This window comes from Oncorhynchus nerka, linkage group LG24, assembly GCF_034236695.1.
Source record: "Oncorhynchus nerka isolate Pitt River linkage group LG24, Oner_Uvic_2.0, whole genome shotgun sequence".
In the NCBI taxonomy this organism is placed as follows: domain Eukaryota; kingdom Metazoa; phylum Chordata; class Actinopteri; order Salmoniformes; family Salmonidae; genus Oncorhynchus; species Oncorhynchus nerka.
The window spans coordinates 24,133,706-24,152,899 of record NC_088419.1 but is presented as its reverse complement, the minus strand read 5'-3'; the positions used below and the strand labels follow the sequence as shown (position 1 = coordinate 24,152,899).

General features: G+C 41.9%; 1 protein-coding gene across 1 annotated transcript; it reads right to left on the bottom strand.

Annotated features, from left to right (window-relative positions):
- Window positions 1-9,457: 9,457 nt before the first annotated feature.
- Window positions 9,458-18,966, bottom strand: LOC115107704 (transmembrane protein 200A-like). Its single transcript, XM_029631248.2, is given in 3 exon segments — window positions 9,458-10,634; window positions 10,637-11,833; window positions 18,347-18,966. Coding segments are annotated over 2 exon segments (1,497 nt in total). The 5' UTR covers window positions 11,814-11,833; window positions 18,347-18,966; the 3' UTR covers window positions 9,458-10,314.
- Between the last annotated feature and the right edge of the window lie 228 nt (window positions 18,967-19,194).

Below are 19,194 nucleotides of genomic sequence, written 5' to 3'. Positions count from 1 at the left end.
GCTCCAGAACGAATCAGTTGAATTCTGTAGTTTTTTTAAACGGGACCTCCTGTGTGCTGCAACTCTATACTCAACTAGGCCTATTGCCACGTGTGCTGCCCAAATTTCTGGATTCCCAAGATGTAATTGGCATAGGCCTCTGCACTTGTGATTTGAAACCATCCACAGCTGTTTTTTTTTAAGTGGCTAAGTCGAGCTCTCTGCTAAAATATTTTGAATTATTTTATTTAGACAGGAGTAATTATATAATCTTTGCAAAACATCAATTTAAATTTTTTTTTACCCTTATTTTACCAGCCAAGTTGACTGAGGACATTCTAATTTCAGCAACGACCTGGAGAATAGTTACAGGGGAGAGGAAGGGGGGTGAATGAGGCAATGGGAAGCTTTAGGAACCTTAGATATAATGATATTCCAGTTAAACAAGTGAGCATCACACTCATAGTGTTGTAGACAACGTTACCATCCCACCTCACATCACACACTGTGCAAACAGTGGTATGTGATGGTGTTGACTGTGTGCTGCTCACACCTTACTGAGAGATTGATTCAACTTCACGGTTTCAGACACAACCTACACGCCCCCTCTTTACCAGTGATCACAATGCCTTCATTTCCCAGAAGGCTAGGAGGGTGCTGCGCTCTACCCTTTAATGGACTGCTCAGAGGATATTCCGGATATCCGATATCCGATATATCCGATATTCCGATATTCTCATTCTCATACTGACATTGGTGACAGCAGACACACTATGCATTCATTTCCCTCTTACAGACAAACTAGATATATTTTGTACCAAGTTACTATTTCTGTATTCCATACTGTGGAGAATGTAACTTTACTGACATAGGCCCTGACCTTACAACCAAACTTTTGAACCTTTCAAACTATCACTTGTCAACTGCCACTGTAAGTGGCAAATATTACACAAATAAATATTTCAAACTTTTTAGCACTAATACTAAATAATACATTTTATAGGACAAAAGTTTTGTTGCATTCCAAATAAGGCTCACTAACATGTCTATTATTCCATCCAGGTAAATCTCATACATTCTTTGAAACAGAGGAAGGAAATGGAAATGCCTAAGACATTATCTAACTGTTTCTAATGTAGCCTACTATCTCTACTTTAACTGAGTCTGCATTTTACCCTGATTCAAAAGACGACACGAGAACTAAACTATTACGAAGCCAGACAGGTCCAGAAATAGTACATTGTTTTACACCAACATTACGGACTTGATTTTTTAAGTTGCAGAAAGCATAGACTATGCACAATAAAGCGAAAATAAGGTAACAGAGAGAAGCTTTTTCCAGAACAAACGTATGTACCCATTACGTCAAAAAAGCTGACAGGGATTGAAGATAGGGAATATAAACAGAGATGTCTACATACCTTTTGTTGCTGTGAACAATACATACTGGAAGATCTCTGAATCATTCATGTAAACCACTCACTCTGCAACAGTTTCATTTAGTGCATGGTGGCACATCCAATATACCAAGCCTTAACATCCTTAGATAGAAGTGACATCACATACTTGGCTTTAAATTTGACAGTTGACAAGTTATTTCTTATTTGCATTTCTTATGGATCCCCATTAGCTGCCAAGGCAGCAGCTACTCTTCCTGGGGTTCGGCAAAGTTAAGGTAGTTATACAATTTAAAAAACATTACAATACATTCATTACAGAATTCACAACACACTATGTGTGCCCTCAGGTCCATTATTGATTGTCATTGTCAGTGTACTCATGCATAACAATATGAACACATCAGTGGCCACTGACAAAGTAGTCACTCAAGCCTACTTTGTCAGTGGCCACTGACCATTGTGTAGTCAAACTGTGCTCTTACAGATCTTTTCTCAATCAATACAGTATTTAAAAGCAGTATGAAATATTACTTTGCCTATAATAATGATCATTCTCTTGGCTCGATCAAGCACACGTTAAGACATTTTCCTGAAACACGACTTGACCTCTGAACTTAGAGGTGCCTTTAGAATGGGGCAGGAGGATGGGTCAAACTATGTCACTGCAGAAGTGGGCAGAGATTGGTTTAGAATGTAAAGCAGGACCGACCCTAGCTCTTGATCTGTTGGGAGAGTTACAGTATCTGTCTGAAGGATTTTATTTCTCCCCTTTTATGCCGTTGCTGCAAGGTCTGGGTTTCTGAGACTATGACCCAACACCATCAGCTCAGTGTGGACAGGACTGGACAGATCTAGCTAGACGTACTCAGGTTTTTATGAAATTAGCCAGCAGTTCAGTTACATAGCTTCACATTCCAGGTCAGGCTTCATCCATGTTACAAAGGTAGATATTGATCATGCACTCGTCGCTTACTCGAGGCGTGCTTGTAACTGCGCGTTCATGTTGAACATGGATAGTCGAACACCAAACTATTCATTGAGACAATGTCGAAACATCCATCCATGGGCGAGTCAGAGCCACATTTACATTTTTGCCAAAATCTAAATGAAAGAGAAAAAAAACTGCAAAATGGGCTATTTCAAGTGCCATCTTTCTTACGCAAATTGATTCTTTGGTGTGCTTATCAATGCACAACTCAATTTCCCCCCTACTCCTACCAATACAATTACTTGTATGAAGTGATACAAAAGTTTTAGTACGTGTGAAGTTTCCAACGCATCTTGTCATTACTAAATGTGTTGTGTGATTTGAATATTGCTATTTTTAACACACAAGAACATTTGATCAATAAAATATTTTGTTAGATGTCTTCCTGGCTAAAAGGTGTCACCAGTTATCCCGAGTTGAACTCCAAGTTGACCAAAACACCTCTATCTAGATTCGTAGTACACCACTCTGGTCACACTGATTTACCAACACGCCTCCTGGATAATGAGGATGGGGAATAATAGGCCATGTGACTAAGTAGAGACATCACTAATAAGAGTGGGATACCTCTGTGTGACTTTGGATGCAGCATAATGGTGAAGTTTCCAATAGCAGGTCATGAAAGACAATAACAAGGTGCTGAAGGTCCTGGGAAGGTCAGCCAATTAGTAAGCACAGCCTTAGCTTCTAAATAGTTTGGGTAAGAAACGGTTTATATCGAAATTTGACATTTAATGTATAACTGAACAGAGGTGACATCCTCATTGCAAGACAGTGTCTTACTGTATAAATGAAAGTACAACAAATATGTTATTTTACGAAATCTCATATTAATGTTTCATGTTTTGACCCATGAGTCTTTGCAGCTCTCCTTTGTCAAATGTAGCATCTGCCTAGCTGCAGTCAGGGTCAAATACTGAGGGTGCCTTTGTTGCCATGGCATTAAGAGGGGGTTCTGGACCCCTACCTAAACTATGATGGAGATTGATGCCCCTAATGAGGTAGAATTGCAGCTAGAATAGCATCCTGAAGGCCCAGGTCTAACCCAAAGCTCCCATTCCCCTGGTGAGTGAGTGAGATCTAAACCCCAAGGCTCTTAACAATTAACCCAGCCCTGCTCGACCAAAGAAATTAGCCATCGGTACCCAAGGAGCACCAGTGGGAGGATCTAGCAATGAAGCAAAAGAAACACAGAGATTTATTCAATTAGAATTTAAAAGTAGTTTTTGTCTATTGATGTAAAATGTATGATAAAAATACATTTTGGGGGTTGTTGATTGAAATGGTGGCTGTTTTATGGGCTCCTGACCAATTGGGCTATTTTGTGTATTTTTGGGCGATGATCTTAATATGATGTTTCCACCATTGTTTCCTATGAGTGAAAATGTTTTTGGATATCAGAACAGCTCTCACTAACCTCCATTTGGATGAGGACTTTTACTTCAATGAGTCGGAGGCAAAAGACATTGATTATCCTGGACCAGGCGCAAGTCCCCGACACTCGAAGAAGGAGGAGACAGCGCTATATAGTGGAGACTGTCGGAGAGTGGATAAATCACTTTTACCCTCCATTCTATTGGCGAACGTGCAATCACTGGAGAAAAAGCTGGATGAGGGACTGTAAAATCCTATGTTTTTCCAAGGCGTGGTTGAACAAGGACATGGTAAATATAAATCTAGCTGGTTTTTCTATACATCGACAGGACAGAACAGCTGCATGGGGAAGCTCAGAGGGTGTGTGTGTTTCTTTGTTAGCAACAGCTGGTGCGTGACGTCTAATATTGAGGAAGTCTCAAGGTTCTGCTCTCTTGAGTTAGATTACCTCATGATAAGCTGTAGACCACACAATTTACTAAGAGAGTTTATCTATATTTTTCATAGCTGTCTATTTACCACCACAAACCGATGCTGGCACTATGACTGCACTCAACGAGCTGTAAGGGCCATAAGCAACAAGAAAATGCTCACCCAGAGGTGGTGCTCCTAGTGGCCGGTGACTTTAATGCAGGAAAACTGAAATCAGTTTAACCTAATTTCTACCAGCATGTCACCTGTGTAACTAGAGGTGGAAAAACAATCTAGATCACCTTTACTCCAAACACAGATGCATACAAAGCTCTCCCTCGCCCCCCATTTGGCAAATCTGACCACAACTCTATCCTCCTGATTCCTGCTTACAAGCCAAAACTCAAACAGGAAGTAACAGTGATAATCTCAATATGGAAGTGGTCCGATGAAATGGATGCTAAACTGCAAGACTGTTTCACTAGCACAGACTGGAATATGTTTCGGGATTCATCCAATGACATTGAGGAGTTTACCACATCAGTCACCGGCTTCATTAATAAGTGCATCAACAATGTTGTCCCCACAGTGACTGTACGTACAGGTGAAGTCAGAAGTTTACATACACTGAGGTTGGAGTCATTAAAACTGTTTTTCAAACAATTCCTTGTTAACACACTAGAGTTTAGGCAAGTCGGTTAGGACATCTACTTTGTGCATGACACAAGTAGTTTTTCAAACAATTGTTTACAGACAGATTATTTCACTTACAATTCACTGTATCACAATTCCAGTGGGTCAGAAGTTTACATTCAATAAATTGACTGTGCCTTTAAACAGCTTGGAAAATTAACGAAAATTATGTCATGGCTTTAGAAGCTTCTGATAGGCTAATTGACATAATTTGAGTCAATTGGAGGTGTACCTGTGGATGTATTTCAAGGCCTACCTTCAAACTCAGTGCGTCTTTGCCTGACGTTATGGGAACATCAAAATAAATCAGCCAAGACCTCAGAAATAAAATTGTAGACCTCCACAAGTCTGGTTCATCCTTGGGAGCAATTTCCAAATGCCTGAAGGTATACAAAAGTATCTATCTCCACAGTAAAACGAGTCCTATATCGACATAACCTGAAAGGCCGCTCAGCATGGAAGAAGCCACTACTCCAAAATCGCATAAAAAAGCCAGACTACGGTTTGCAACTGCACATGGGGACGAAGATTGTACTTTTTGGAGAAATGTGCTCTGGTCTGATGAAACAAAAATAGAACTGTTTGGCCATAATGACCATCGTTATGTTTGGAGGAAAAAGGGGGATGCTTGCAAACCGAAGAACACCATCCCAACCGTGAAGCCCGGGGGTGGCAGCATGTTGAGGGGGTGCTTTGCTGCAGGAGGGACTGGTGCACTTCACAAAATAGGTGGCATCATGAGGGAGAAGAATTATGTGGATATATTGAAGCAACATCTCAAGACATCAGTCAGGAAGTTAAAGCTTGGTCGCAAATGGGTCTTCCAAATGGACAATGACCCCAAGCATGCTTCCAAAGTTGTGGCAAAATGACTTAAGGACAACAAAGTCAAGGTATTGGAGTGGCCATCACAAAGCTCTGACCTCAATCCCATAGAAAATGTTGTGTGCAGAACTGAAAAAGTGTGTGGAAGCAAGGAGGCCTACAAACCTGACTCAGTTACACCAGCTCTGTCAGGAGGAATGGGCCAAAATTCACCCAATTTATTATGGGAAGCTTGTGGAAGGCTACCCAAAATGTTTTATCCAAGTTAAACAATTTAAAGGCAATGCTACCAAATACTAATTGAAAGTATGTAAACTTCTGACCCACTGGGAATGTGATGAAAGAAACAAAAGCTGAAATAAATCATTCTCTCTATTATTCTGATATTTCACATTTCTTAAAATAAAGTGGTGATCCTAACTGACCTAAGACATGGAAATATTACTCGGATTAAATGTCAGGAATTGTGAAAAATTGTGTATGTAATGGTGTATGTAAACTTCTGACTTCAACTGTACGTGGAATATCTGCATTGACCCTTCTCGCACTAATTTATTTTGACTCATCCTATACTCTGCTCTTACTATTTATTGTATATCCTGTTGCCTAGTCACTTTATCCCTACCTACAGTGCATTCAGAAAGGATTCAGTATTTGACTTTTTCCACATTTTGTTACGTTACAGCTTTTTCCTCAAATTGAACACAGTAGCCTCCATCATTCTTAAATGGAAGAAATTTAGAACCACCTAGTGTAACGAATCTCCTCTTCGTCTGAGGAAGAGTAAGAAGGATCGGACCAATATGCAGCGTGGTAAGTGTTCGTCATATTTTAATTGAAAAACTGAACACTACACAAAATAACAACGAAGAGAAAACGAAACAGTTCTGCCAGGTGAACAGACACTAAACAGAAATTAAACACCCACAACCAAAATGCGGAAAACAGGCTACCTAAGTATGATTCTCAATCAGAGACAACGAACGACACCTGCCTCTGATTGAGAACCATACTAGGCCAAACACATAGAAATATAACAACATAGAAAAAAGAACATAGACTACCCACCCCAACTCCCAACCTGACCAACCTAACACAAATACATAAAAAAAGAACTAAGGTCAGAATGTGACACCTAGACTGTTCTAGAGCTGGCCGCCCGGCTAAGCTAAGCAATCGGTGGAGAAGGGCATTGGTCAGGGAGGTGACCAAGAACCCAATGATCACTCTGACAGAGCTCCAGGGTTCCTCTGTGGAGATGGGAGAACCTTCCAGATGGACAATCATCTCTGCAGCACTCCAGCAATCAGGCCTTTGTGGTAGAGTGGCCAGACGGAAGCCACTCTTCAGTAAAAGGCATGACAGCCCGCTTGGAGTTTGCCAAAAGGCACCTAAAGGACTCTCAGACCCCTAAATGACTCTCAGACCATGAGAAACAAGATTCTCTGGTCTGATGAAACCAAGATTGAACTCTATGGCCTGAATGCCAAGTGTCATGTCTTGGGGAAACCAGGCACCGCTCATCACCTGGCCAATACCATCCCTACGGGGAAGCATGGTGGTGGCAGCATCATGCTGTGGGGATGTTTTTCAGCGGCAGGGTCTGGGAGACTAGTCAGGATCAATGGAAGGATGAACGGAGCAAAGTACAGAGAGATCCTTGAGGAAAATCTATTCCAGAGTGCTCAGGACCTCAGTCTGGGGCGAAGGTTCACCTTCCAACAGGAGAACGACCCTAACCACACAGCCAAGACAACACAGGAGTGGCTTCGGGGCAAGTCACTGAATGTCCTTGAGTGGCCCAGCCAGAGGCCAGACATGAACCCGATCGAACATCTCTGTAGTTATCATTACTCGAGAGCATAACTGGTTGCATCACCGTCTGGTATGGTAACTGCTCGGCCTCCGACCGCAAGGCACTACAGAGGGTTGTGCGCACGGCCCAGTACATCACTGTGGCCAAGCATCCTGCCATCCAGGAGCTTGGCCACAGAAATTGTCAAAGACTCCAGCCACCCTAGTCATAGACTTCTCTCTGCTACTGCACGGCAGTGGTACTGGAGCATCAAGTCTAGGTCCAAGAGGCTTCTAAGCAGCTTCTACCCCCAAGCCATAAGACTACTGAACATGTAATCAAATGGCTACCCAGACTATTTGCATTCTCCCCCCCTTTCACTGCTGCAACTATGTTATTATCTATGCATAAGTCACTTTAATAACTCTACCTACATGTATATTACCTCAATTACCTTGACTAACCAGTGCCCACGCACATTGACTCTGTACCAGTACCCCCTGTATATAGCCTCACTATTATTATTTTACTGCTGCTCTTTAATTATTTATTACTTTTATTTATTTATTTATTTTCTTAAAACTGCATTGTTGGTTAAGGGCTTGTAAGTAAGCATTTCACTGTAAGGTCTACACCTATTGTATTTGCGCATGTGACAAATAAAATGTGATTTGATTTGTTCCTTGTGTTATCATTTTTCTATTTATTTGTTATTATTTTTTACATTTTTACGACAATAAAAAAAAGTCTGCATTGTTGGGAAGGGCCCATATGTAAGCTGTTGTTTACGACGAATGTGACAAATAATATTTTTATTTGTTTTGTTGTCTAAGCCGCAATGTTTTTGGCTTTTATACTAACTCCAAAGATGGCCTCAGTCAAACTTTATCTTCCTTGTCAAATCCAAAACTATCTTCAACTTTTTCTGTCATTTTTTTCTGTTTAGGATGAGGATCCGAGCCGGAGCTGTGTGGACTGTAACCTATATACTGTAGGCAAGGAACTACTATAAAAATAGACTAAATCAAAACAAAAGCTACTCTTTATTACTTTGCAAGTATGAATATGTACTACTTAAGAATATCAGAGGATTGATTAGTCAGTGCTTCATCCATATGATACTACCTTATTGTTTGTAAGTGGTTTGTGGGAAGATGAAACTTTATGAGTAACTTAATCAGGCTCAGAGAGCAATAACGGACCAAATCGGCAAGCAGAGGCTGTATTGTTGAAGACTATGAGAGACTAATTGGACAGGACTACCTTTTATAGATAAACGAAAAGGGCAGTAAGCTGAACAAAATAAATTCTCATAAAATAAAGAACACGATCAAAGGAAATCCAATGTCTTTCCAAATGCAGTGAGATAAATAATATTTTTTTGTATATTTATTTAATTAGGATCTCTAGTATCTGACGCCAATGGTGACAGCTAGTCTTAATTCATTTCAGCGAATAGAGACCATAAAAAATATTTATCAGGTCCTGACCATTCATATAGCACAGGTTCTGCTCTTCATGTTGACAATATGCAATCCTTGTTTAAATATCATGCTTCCTGGAAGTCACATATGTCTTGGTTGATTCCCCCTCCAGATGGAACCCTCTTATGAGTCTCCTCTCTATTCTGGCAGCTCCCAGCTTGGTACTCCCAGAGCTCCTATTGGTCAATATGGGAATGCTATTCACAATCTTGATAAAGAGAGAATAGTTTCCCTTCTCAACGGACTCAAAGTTTGTGGGTTGAGAAGGAATATTTTTTGAAGAATTTCTCAGTTCATTGACCTTGAGAATTCAATGGACGGAATGAACATCAGAATTACAGACGGAAATTGAGTTACTCTGTACTGTTCGACACAGACTTTGTGCAATTATGTTTGTGTTTAAAATGCATGTACTAAGGCCAGGTGACATACCTTTTTGTGAATACATAGCGGATTTTCATAAGGCTGGCGAGAAAAGGTATAGGCTATCATAAAAGACAAATGTTACTCACTGAAAAGCTTCATTTTATTCTGAGAAATGGGTAAACTGTACATTTACAGGTTAACTCGTTTCTTTAAAAAAAATAGCAGTGTTTGTAGAGAACATTACATTATTAAAAGCTCCATAGCAAAATATCTAGCCAACTCTGGTACATACACTGACCAGTTTAAACAAACAAAACTGCCTGTAGCAACAATGCAAAGATGAGAAAAACAAACCACATTTTAGTCGTATTGATTTCTGTATTTTCAAGTTCACCTTGAACCTAATTTCAACATTTTGTTCAAATTGATTTGCGCTGCAATAATCTCACCGTGTGTGACACAGCCTCTCTTTCTTTAGACTCATTGCAAACAGACGGACTACCTGAGCGCGTCATCACACTTACAATGAACTATTCAACACTGACAGTGAACAGCTTGAATTGTGATTCGTATTGCAGAATGATCGTGACACAAAGAAACACCATTGTTAGAATTAGGTCCAAGTAGCGGACCATTTAAAGTCTGGTCTCAGATCTGTTTTTGCTGTCTTGCCAACTCCTACAGATGTCGAATCTTAATTTGATCGCTCTTTTGTTGCTGATAATTTTTCTGCCGAGCAGGAAATGCAAACTTGTAGTATATTCAAGGTTTAAAAAGGCTTCTAAAGTTAGCAATGTCCACTTTAAAATGTCAGACTTGATTTGCCCTACTGAAAAATGTATCAACCCCTACAAAAAATGTCCATTAATTATAATGCACATTTCCTGGTACTGCAATAATATTTCCTGCTGTAGCTAACTGGCTCAAATTAAGATCCTACATCTGTATGGTCATTTTTGCAAGACAGTACAAACATCTGGGACCAGGCTTTGTAAGAGTTTAAAACCTGGTCTCCGAGCTCCCTCGTTTCATAGTGTTGCTCATGAACTGCTCATCATGTTCAAAGCTGAGGTTATTGTGAGACCTGGAGATCATGAGCAGTTTCTCTTTCTTGGTGTAATCCCGTTTGACTGCTACCTGGGGCAGCTGCAGTCTGTCCATAGGATCCTCCTTGTTCTCCAGCTTCATGTAGCCTTTACTGTTGCTGCGTTCCAGTCGGGGCCAGCTGGGATGTTTCCTCTGCTCTGGCTTCACTGTCAGGGTGGTGGGCCTTCGATCCAGGTCCAGAGACTTGGAGTGAGAAGACAGCATGTGGAGGGAGTTTTGGAGCCAAAGTCCTTCCGGGCCGCCCCAGGGGACAGGTAGCTCCCACTGGCAGAACCTGGGGACAGAGAGCTACGAGAGGACACGGTGTGAGACTCTGTGGCCGAATTGCTCCTGAGGAGCATGATACCAGGGGGTTTGTAGGCTTTGGCGATGTCCGCCGGGACAGGCACAGCCAGGGAAAGGGACTGCATAGAGGGGGGTCTGGACCTAACCCTCATGTGTTCCAGGTCCTCTGTAATGTTGTCCATGTCAGGCTCGTCAATCACACAGTTGTTGAGCTTAATGACAGGAAGGGTAAAAGCGCTGATGGAGGATGAGACGATGGACCTGGTCTGGCATCTCTTGGGCAAGTTGCTCTTCTCATGGCGACTGCCTTCATGCTGCAAGCCAAAGATGGAGCCAGAGCGCTCTCGGCAGAACGAAGGCACAAGTCCATGCCCCCCTTTGGCCTCGTTGAGAAGACCCTCCTCGTCCTCCGTAGAGCTGGTCCTGCATGACACTCTCACATTGTTCCCCACACTGGGGAACCCTAGCAGGGTGTTAGCAGCTAGTTTGGAGGCACACTGGTTCTCATAGGTCCTGACCTCATGCTCCCCATAGGGGCCTGAGTAGGCCCCGTTCATGTACTGGTGCTCTTTGATCCGCAGGCTGTGGATGTCGATGACGGTGGAGTACATGTCTCTCATGTGGATCACCTTGGTCTCCCGGTCCCTGTTTTCATGCAGGATGGCATTGGCACAGATGAAGATGAAGATACCAATACCCATGGTGAACGGCCCCAGCATCTTCATCTTCTCAGAGTGGAGGTGCTGCTCAAAAAACTGGATCAGCTTACCGCCCTGCTCCCGGGTCACCCTGGTGTCGTTGGTGGACAGCTTGGTGTTGGCCGCTACAAGGGGATCTGTGTGTGGCCAGTAGCCCAGCACGGCCATGGCAACGCCCACCATCAAGATCAACACACCCAGGATGAGGAAGAACCCAGAGGCAGAGTAGAGGCGGATTTTCCCCCTGACCACCACCACATCGGCCCGTGTTTTACGCTTGGCCTTCCTCTTCTCCTGGATCTCTCCTGAGGCTGGGGACTGGATGGACAGGTGGTGCTGGGAGCGGGCAGAGTCCTGCCTCTTCAGCGCAGCAAGATGGCCTGTGATCACTCCCCCAGCTGAAATCATCACTACAGCTGTCTATGGCCCTGTAAAGACAAACAAACAGAGAGGGGGAGTGAGAGGCATCTGGTATGTTTACGGGATGTCTGTTCTCTGATTGCTGGCACTGTCTTCCTGGTAATCCCACAGTGAAAAGCAGATACCATTGACCTTGGGGTGGCTCCATCAAGCTGGGAACAGCATCTGCAGTTAACTGCTCTCATGCTTGCTTTGGTAATTACGACTGATGACAATTATGTTTTAATATTTGTTCTAGTCACAGCTCATAGGGAACAATTCATTTGGAAATCTGGTGTTAAATCCTCTTTGTATTTCCTCTCTAAAAAGTAAGGTGGGCATTTTTGGAAGCCAAATGATAGAAATGGCTAAATGCATTATGTTTGTGAGCAGAAGACTCCAGAGTTAACTGTAATACAACACTGCCTTTTCTGTTCCAGCTGTGTGGGTCTCTGTCACTCTGCTCTCAATCACTCACTCACTCCCTCACACACACAAACACACACTCAGTCCCATTTACGCCATCTAAACTCAACAAAAAAAGAACCGTCTTTCAGGACCCGGTCTTTCAAAGATAATTTGTAAAAATCCAAATAACTTCACAGATCTTCATTGTAAAGGGTTTAAATACCATTTACCATGCTTGTTCAATGAACAATAAACAATTAATGAACATGCACCTGTGGAACGACACTAACAGCTTACAGACGGTAGGCAATTAAGGTCACAATTATGAACACTTAGGACACTAAAGAGGCCTTTCTACTGACTCTGAAAAACATCAAAAGAAAGATGCCCAGGGTCCCTGCTTATCTGCGTGAATATGCCTTAGGCATGCTGCAAGGAGGCATGAGGACTACAGATGTGGCCAGGGCAATAAATTGCGATGTCTGTACTGTGAGACGCCTAAGACAGTGCTACAGGGAGACAGGATGGACAGCTGATCGTCCTCTCAGTTGCAGACAATGTGTAACACCTGCACAGGATCGGTACATCCGAACATTACACCTGCAGGACAGGTACAGGATGGCAACAACTGCCCGAGTTACACCAGGAATGCACAATCCCTCCATCAGTGCTCAGACTGTCTGCAATAGGCTGAGAGGCTGGACTGAGGGCTTGTAGGCCTGTTGTAAGGCAGGTTCTCACCAGACATCACCGGCAACAACATTGCCTATGGGCACAAACCCACCGTTGCTGGACCAGACAGGACTGACAAAAAGTGCTCTTCACTGCCTTGTCGTGGTTTTGTCTCACCAGGTGTGATGGTCGGATTTGCATTTATCATCGAAGGAATGAGCGTTACAACAAGGCCTGTACTCTGGAGCGGGATCGATTTGGAGGTGGAGGCCGTGTGTCACAGCATCATCGGACTGAGCTTGTCATTGCAGGCAATCTCAATGCTGTGCGTTACAGGAAGGCATCCTCCTCCCTCATGTGGTACCCTTCCTGCAGGCTCATCCTGACATGACCCTCCAACATGACAATGCCACCAGCCATACTGCTTGTTCTGTGTGTGATTTCCTGCAAGACCTCTGGCCTGCTCGCCTCCCTACCACTGAGGAAGTACAGTTCCCACTCAGCCCAGTCAAAACTGTTCGCTGCTCTGGCCCCCCAATGGTGGAACAAACTCCCTCACGACGCCAGGACAGCGGAGTCAATCACCACCTTCCGGAGACACCTGAAACCCCACCTCTTTAAGGAATACCTAGGATAGGATAAAGTAATCCTTCTCACCCCCCCCCCCCCTTAAAAGACCTAGATGCACTATTGTAAAGTGGCTGTTCCACTGGATGTCATAAGGTGAAAGCACCAATTTGTAAGTCGCTCTGGATAAGAGCGTCTGCTAAATGACTTAAATGTAAAATGTAAATGTACAGTAATGTCAGTGTTCTGCCATGGCCAGCGAAGAACCCAGATCTCAATCCCATTGAACACGTCTGGGACCTGTTGGATCAGAGGGCGAGGGCTAAGGCCATTCCCCCCAGAAACATCCAAGGACTTGCAGGTGCCTTGGTGGAAGAGTGGGGTAACATCTCACAGCAAGAACTGGCAAATCTGGTGCAGTCCATGAGGAGGAGATGCACTGCAGTACCTAATGCAGCTGGTGGCCACACCAGATACTGACTTACTTTTGATTTGGACCCCCCCCCTTGTTCAGGGACACATTATTCCATTTCTGTTAGTCACGTCTGTGGAACTTGTTCAGCTTATGTCTCAGTTGTTAAATATTATGTTCATCCAAATATTTACAAACGATAAGTTTGCTGAAAATAAACACAGTTGACAGTGAGAAGACATTTATTTGTTATCTCAAGAGGATCTAATTTCATAAAAGGGGTTTTAAAACTAAGCTGCTGTTACTTAGTCCTTATGAAGAGATCTTCAATTAAAGACTGTAGAATTGATTGACAGTCTTAATGGAGATGACTCAGAAGTGGTCTTTACCTATTTTACAGTAAAATCCATCCTCAGCACGCACAAGCAGCACTGGTCAGTATTCTGGTCAGCCGTACATTCATGGGTGGTCTGACTGCCATACACTCTCATACTTCAACATTTGCCACCATACCTTAAGAGAAATATGTTATATTTCAGAAGGGTACTCTTGTTTTTTTATTTCACATTTAGTTAACCAGGTAGGCCAGTTGAGAATGAGTTCTCATTTACAACTGCAACCTGGTCAAGACAAAGCAAAGCGACAGAGTTACACATGGGATAAGCAGACAATAACACAATAGAAAAATCTATATACAGTGTGCAAATGTAGTAAGATTAGGTAGGTAAGGCAATAAATAGGCCATAGTGAACTAATTCTTTTAGCATTAACACTGGAGTGATTGATGTGCAAGTAGAGATACTGGGATCCAAAAGAGCAAAAATAAATAACATGGTATCCAATAAAACACCTTAAATGTTCCACCAATCAAGCTGAAGGTAGGAGATGTGTAGTAACATGGTGCTTTACCAACAGGCGTGTTGAGTGAATCATTAACAATCTCTGTCAGCACTAACAGGATGTACTGCAGTGTGGACAATTTGTCATGTTTACACACCATACTCACAACACACCTAAGCAATTTTGACTAAACTATGGATATAAAATTGCTTAAGAGTTTAAATGGCTGCAAAATTTGCTTCCACGAAGTGTTAATTAAGGGGTGGAGACTTATCCATCTAAGATATTCTTTCTGTTTTTTTGTATTTGGAAAATGTTCTATGACTTTCTTTCACTTTGAAATGTGGAGTAGATCTGTAGGGGGGGGGGGGTATTGAGTTCAATCCCTTTTTAGATGCAATTTTAAGGCAGCAAAATGTGGGGGGGGGGAAAGTTCAAGGAGGTGTAGCCTTTCTATTGGCATTGTAGATGTAGTGCTGCTTGAAAGTATGTGAACCCCTTGTTCAATTACAGATTATTTTGTTTTAACCATGAAATCTTAATTTAATCAGAACCAGTCTTTTTGATCTGACTTAACATGTTTATATTTACCAATACCATATGTTGGTGTATAGACAAAATCATGCATGTAGTAGAAAAACAAAATAAAAAAGGTATTAGTGCAGGTGCAAAGAATAAGTGAACCCCAAGTAGCATTGTTTAAATCAAGTAGGTAAGTGGAATCAGGTGGGTAAATAATTGTGCACCAAATGAACCAATCAAAGGAGAGATTTGGATGGGACTCTGATAAATAGAGATAAGAAACCTGGTCAGTTTGGTGTTACCCATCCAGGTCAACACAAAGCACACCATGCTGAGAGGAAAGGAGATCTCCGAGGATATCAGGAGGAGGGTTGTGAGAGCACATCAGTCTGGGAAAGGCTATAAAATCATCTCAAAAAGATTGAGCTCCATCAGTCCACTGTGAGGCAAATCATTTACAAATGGAGAGCATTTAACATGACAGCAACTCAGCCTAGAAGTGGACGCTCTTCCAAAATATCCCCAAGAGCCACAAGAACAATAATACATCTGGTAAAAGCCAACCCACACAAAAGATCTGGAGATTTGAAGACCTCCCTTGCTGCATCTCAAGTGACTGTGCATGCTTCAACAACAATAAGAAGAACACTGAATAGAAATGCCATTCATGTGAGGGTTGCTAGGAAGAAGCATCTGCTGTCAAAAATAACCAAACTGCCCATCTTATCTTTGCCAAAGACCACCTGGACAAATTTGAAGGTTTCTGGAAGTCCATTCTCTGGACCGATGAGTCCAAAATTGACCTTTTTAGTCAATCAACACTGCTATGTTTGGCGGAAACACAACACTGCCTACCACCAAAATAACCTTATCGCAATAGTCAAGCATAGTGGTGGGAATGTCAAGATCTGGGGCTGCTTTTCCTCCTCTGGACCTGGATGACTCCACATCATTAAGGGAACCATGAAGTCTGAGGTGTACCAGGAGATTCTTGAACAGAACGTCAGGCCATCAGTCAAGGAGCTAAAGTTGGGCCGGAAATGGGTCTTCCAACAAGACAACGACTCAAAGCATTCAAGCAAATCTACCAAAGAATGACTCAGGAGAAATAAGATTTGTGTTTTGGGTTGGCCAAGTTAAAGTCCTGACCTAAATCCAATCGAGATGGTGTCGCAGGACCTGAAGCGGGCAGTTCATGCCAGGCACCCCTCAATCCTCACTCAATTGGCTGAGTTCTGTAAGGAGGAGTGGGCAAAAATCGATCAAAACAGATGTCAGAGACTGATTACTTGCTATAGGAGATGTTTACTCCAAAGTATCACTGCTAATGGAGGTACCGCAAGCTATTGACTGAAGTGGTTCACATTTTTGCACACATCAAATCTGAGTTTCTGTTAAATAAACCACTTTTGTTAATAAACACTGAAAATATATATTTTTGTTTCTGTCATTTACTTGGAATGTCTTTATTACAAATTGGAAATTAGATAAGTATTTTATGTTTATTTTAATATTTTATAGCAAAAATAATGACCAGCCCTGTAGGGTTCACATACTTTCAAGCAGCACTGTATATCCAAGTACATACCTCAAGGCACTGCCTTATTAGCTTAAGGTCAATGCACACGATTGCATGGTGAAAATACTAGATGTCATAATACTCAGATCTAGAAAAGGGTATTATTCCCTTGCAGGTGGAGAGGAGACTCCTGGGCGAATGCATGACAGTTGCATGACCTGCTTCTCTGACTGCAGCCCCGTACCCTGTACCCACCCCCAGCATTAGGTCTGTGAGCAGGTGTGGGCGATGTAGCCTTTCGATGTTGGCTTATCTAAAGTTCTCTATTAAATACCAGGATGAGCAGGGGGTGGATGGTAGCAATAAAGAAGAGAGTGAAGTTCCTATCAACTTTCTTTTCTTATTTTTAACAATGTGTTTAGAACAGAGAACATTTCTTGAATGCCATGGCTTTGCTCTGTTTTCGAAAAACACAAACAGGAAATTAAATAAGAATATGATGCCCTGTGAGGATATCATAAGGATTAACATCAGTGGACAGGAAAAGACATAGGGACCAGTGAAAGATAAGACTAAATAGATGAAAAACAGACTGGTGCTGTCAGTGAATATACATTTATGTTCAGTGCTGAGAACAAAATGTTGTCTTCCCAGATTGAAATAATGTGTCAAACCTGAGATAACCAAAATGAACATATTGTCAAAAATGCCCTTGCTATTTTGGCAAAGTTTTTTTTGACTGCAGCCATGGCAGATGAGACAAGGAGTAGGAACATGGTCAGGGCATTATTGGTGGGATCGGGGGAGGGGTTGTTCCAGACACCGTCAATAATGTGTGAATAGAGGATACCATGGAATTGTGTGACACTTGGTTGTTCTAAGAGTGAGGCGAGAGCGAGAGAGAGCTGATATATCCTAAGTATGTAACAACCGTTACACTGCAGCCTACTTTCCTATGTCAACTACCATTACACTTATTGTGGTAAGAAACATGTTATGTATTACAAATCCTGTTGTATAGAGGTATGTTGCCAAGAAAACTCCACGATGATGATAGTCAAATGTGTCAGTAACTTCTAGACAGACGCGAGTGTGTGCGTGGGTGGGCGCTGTTATGGGACCGCTCGTTCCAGGAAAATGAATCATTTGCACAGTAATTCAATACACAATATTATAATCAATCATAACTACATGTGCGCGTGCAGGCTATGCTGCGATATATGTGAAATCTCAAAACACCAGACCAATGTAATATTTGCATTTTCATAAAAAACGCCTATAGCTCGAATAGGGCATACATAGTAAATGGTTTAAAACAGCTATGAATAATAGACTGTGGTAAAACGATGAGAAGGAATTTTGAATTCGCCAGTTGTATGATAGAACATTTAAGTTGAGAAATCAAAGTGATGAGAAGATATAAATTATATTTGATACGAGCGCAATTGCTCCATGATTACTACCCAGTCTATGGATTCGATTGAGAAAAGCATCTGTTGGTTTAAATGAAGGTTGAAATAGAACCAAGCAAATCATCTTTACTTTATTAAAGAAGAGGCCATCTAGGCCAATTCACTATTCCTAAAAAATAATGTTACTTACCTGTAAACGAGGGTGCTTCTTTGTAGCTAATGTTATTTGTCCATTACGCATAGGAAAATATAACATAAGCCATGTATCTCAACACTCATGTTTGACTTGCTATGTCTGTTTGTATTCCCATTACATTTATATTCGGATGCCGACACGAAAAATAATACACTTCCAAAGAAACAAGCGTTCATTATTTCGCTCCATTTCCTAAACGCGCACCCGGACTGTTGGCCACACGGCTGTGTAAACTGCTCCAAGCTGCCTGACGCGCGGAGAATGACTATTGTTTTGCTTTTAACCGTCTCAACTTGTTGTCACTGATGCCCGGTGGTCCACATTACAGTCGGCTCATAAACTTCAGTTTCATGTCCAGAATATAATCAAATATGTTTTCAGTTTAGCCTATTAACTTAAGAGTTGGCTTTGGCAGAAAATCTGCACAGAAACATGTTTTTACATTTCTTATGAAGAAGTGTTCACATCTGGGGAAAAAGCACTGTCCTCTTCATAATCCTTTTGGAGTAGAACCAAGATGTATTATCACGTCCACTTTCTATTCCTCCGTGGAACGGTAGCTTGTAGATAAAGCTCTTCTGCAGCATCTTCAAGGATAGAGACCGTCCCTTCAACTCGGGAATATTGCATTACTGGGGATGGTAGACTAGGCAAGCTTTGTACTCCCACGTGATGCTTCACTATAAGTGATGCACAGTGAGACGACAAAAAAGAAACAAGATAAATCATATTTAACTCATTTATGCTTGGAGAAGTCAATGCATCTGAATAGAATATTATCATAATAGTGTCCAATGCAAAGACAGTAATTGATGCAAATATTGAAAACATGTGGTAACTTA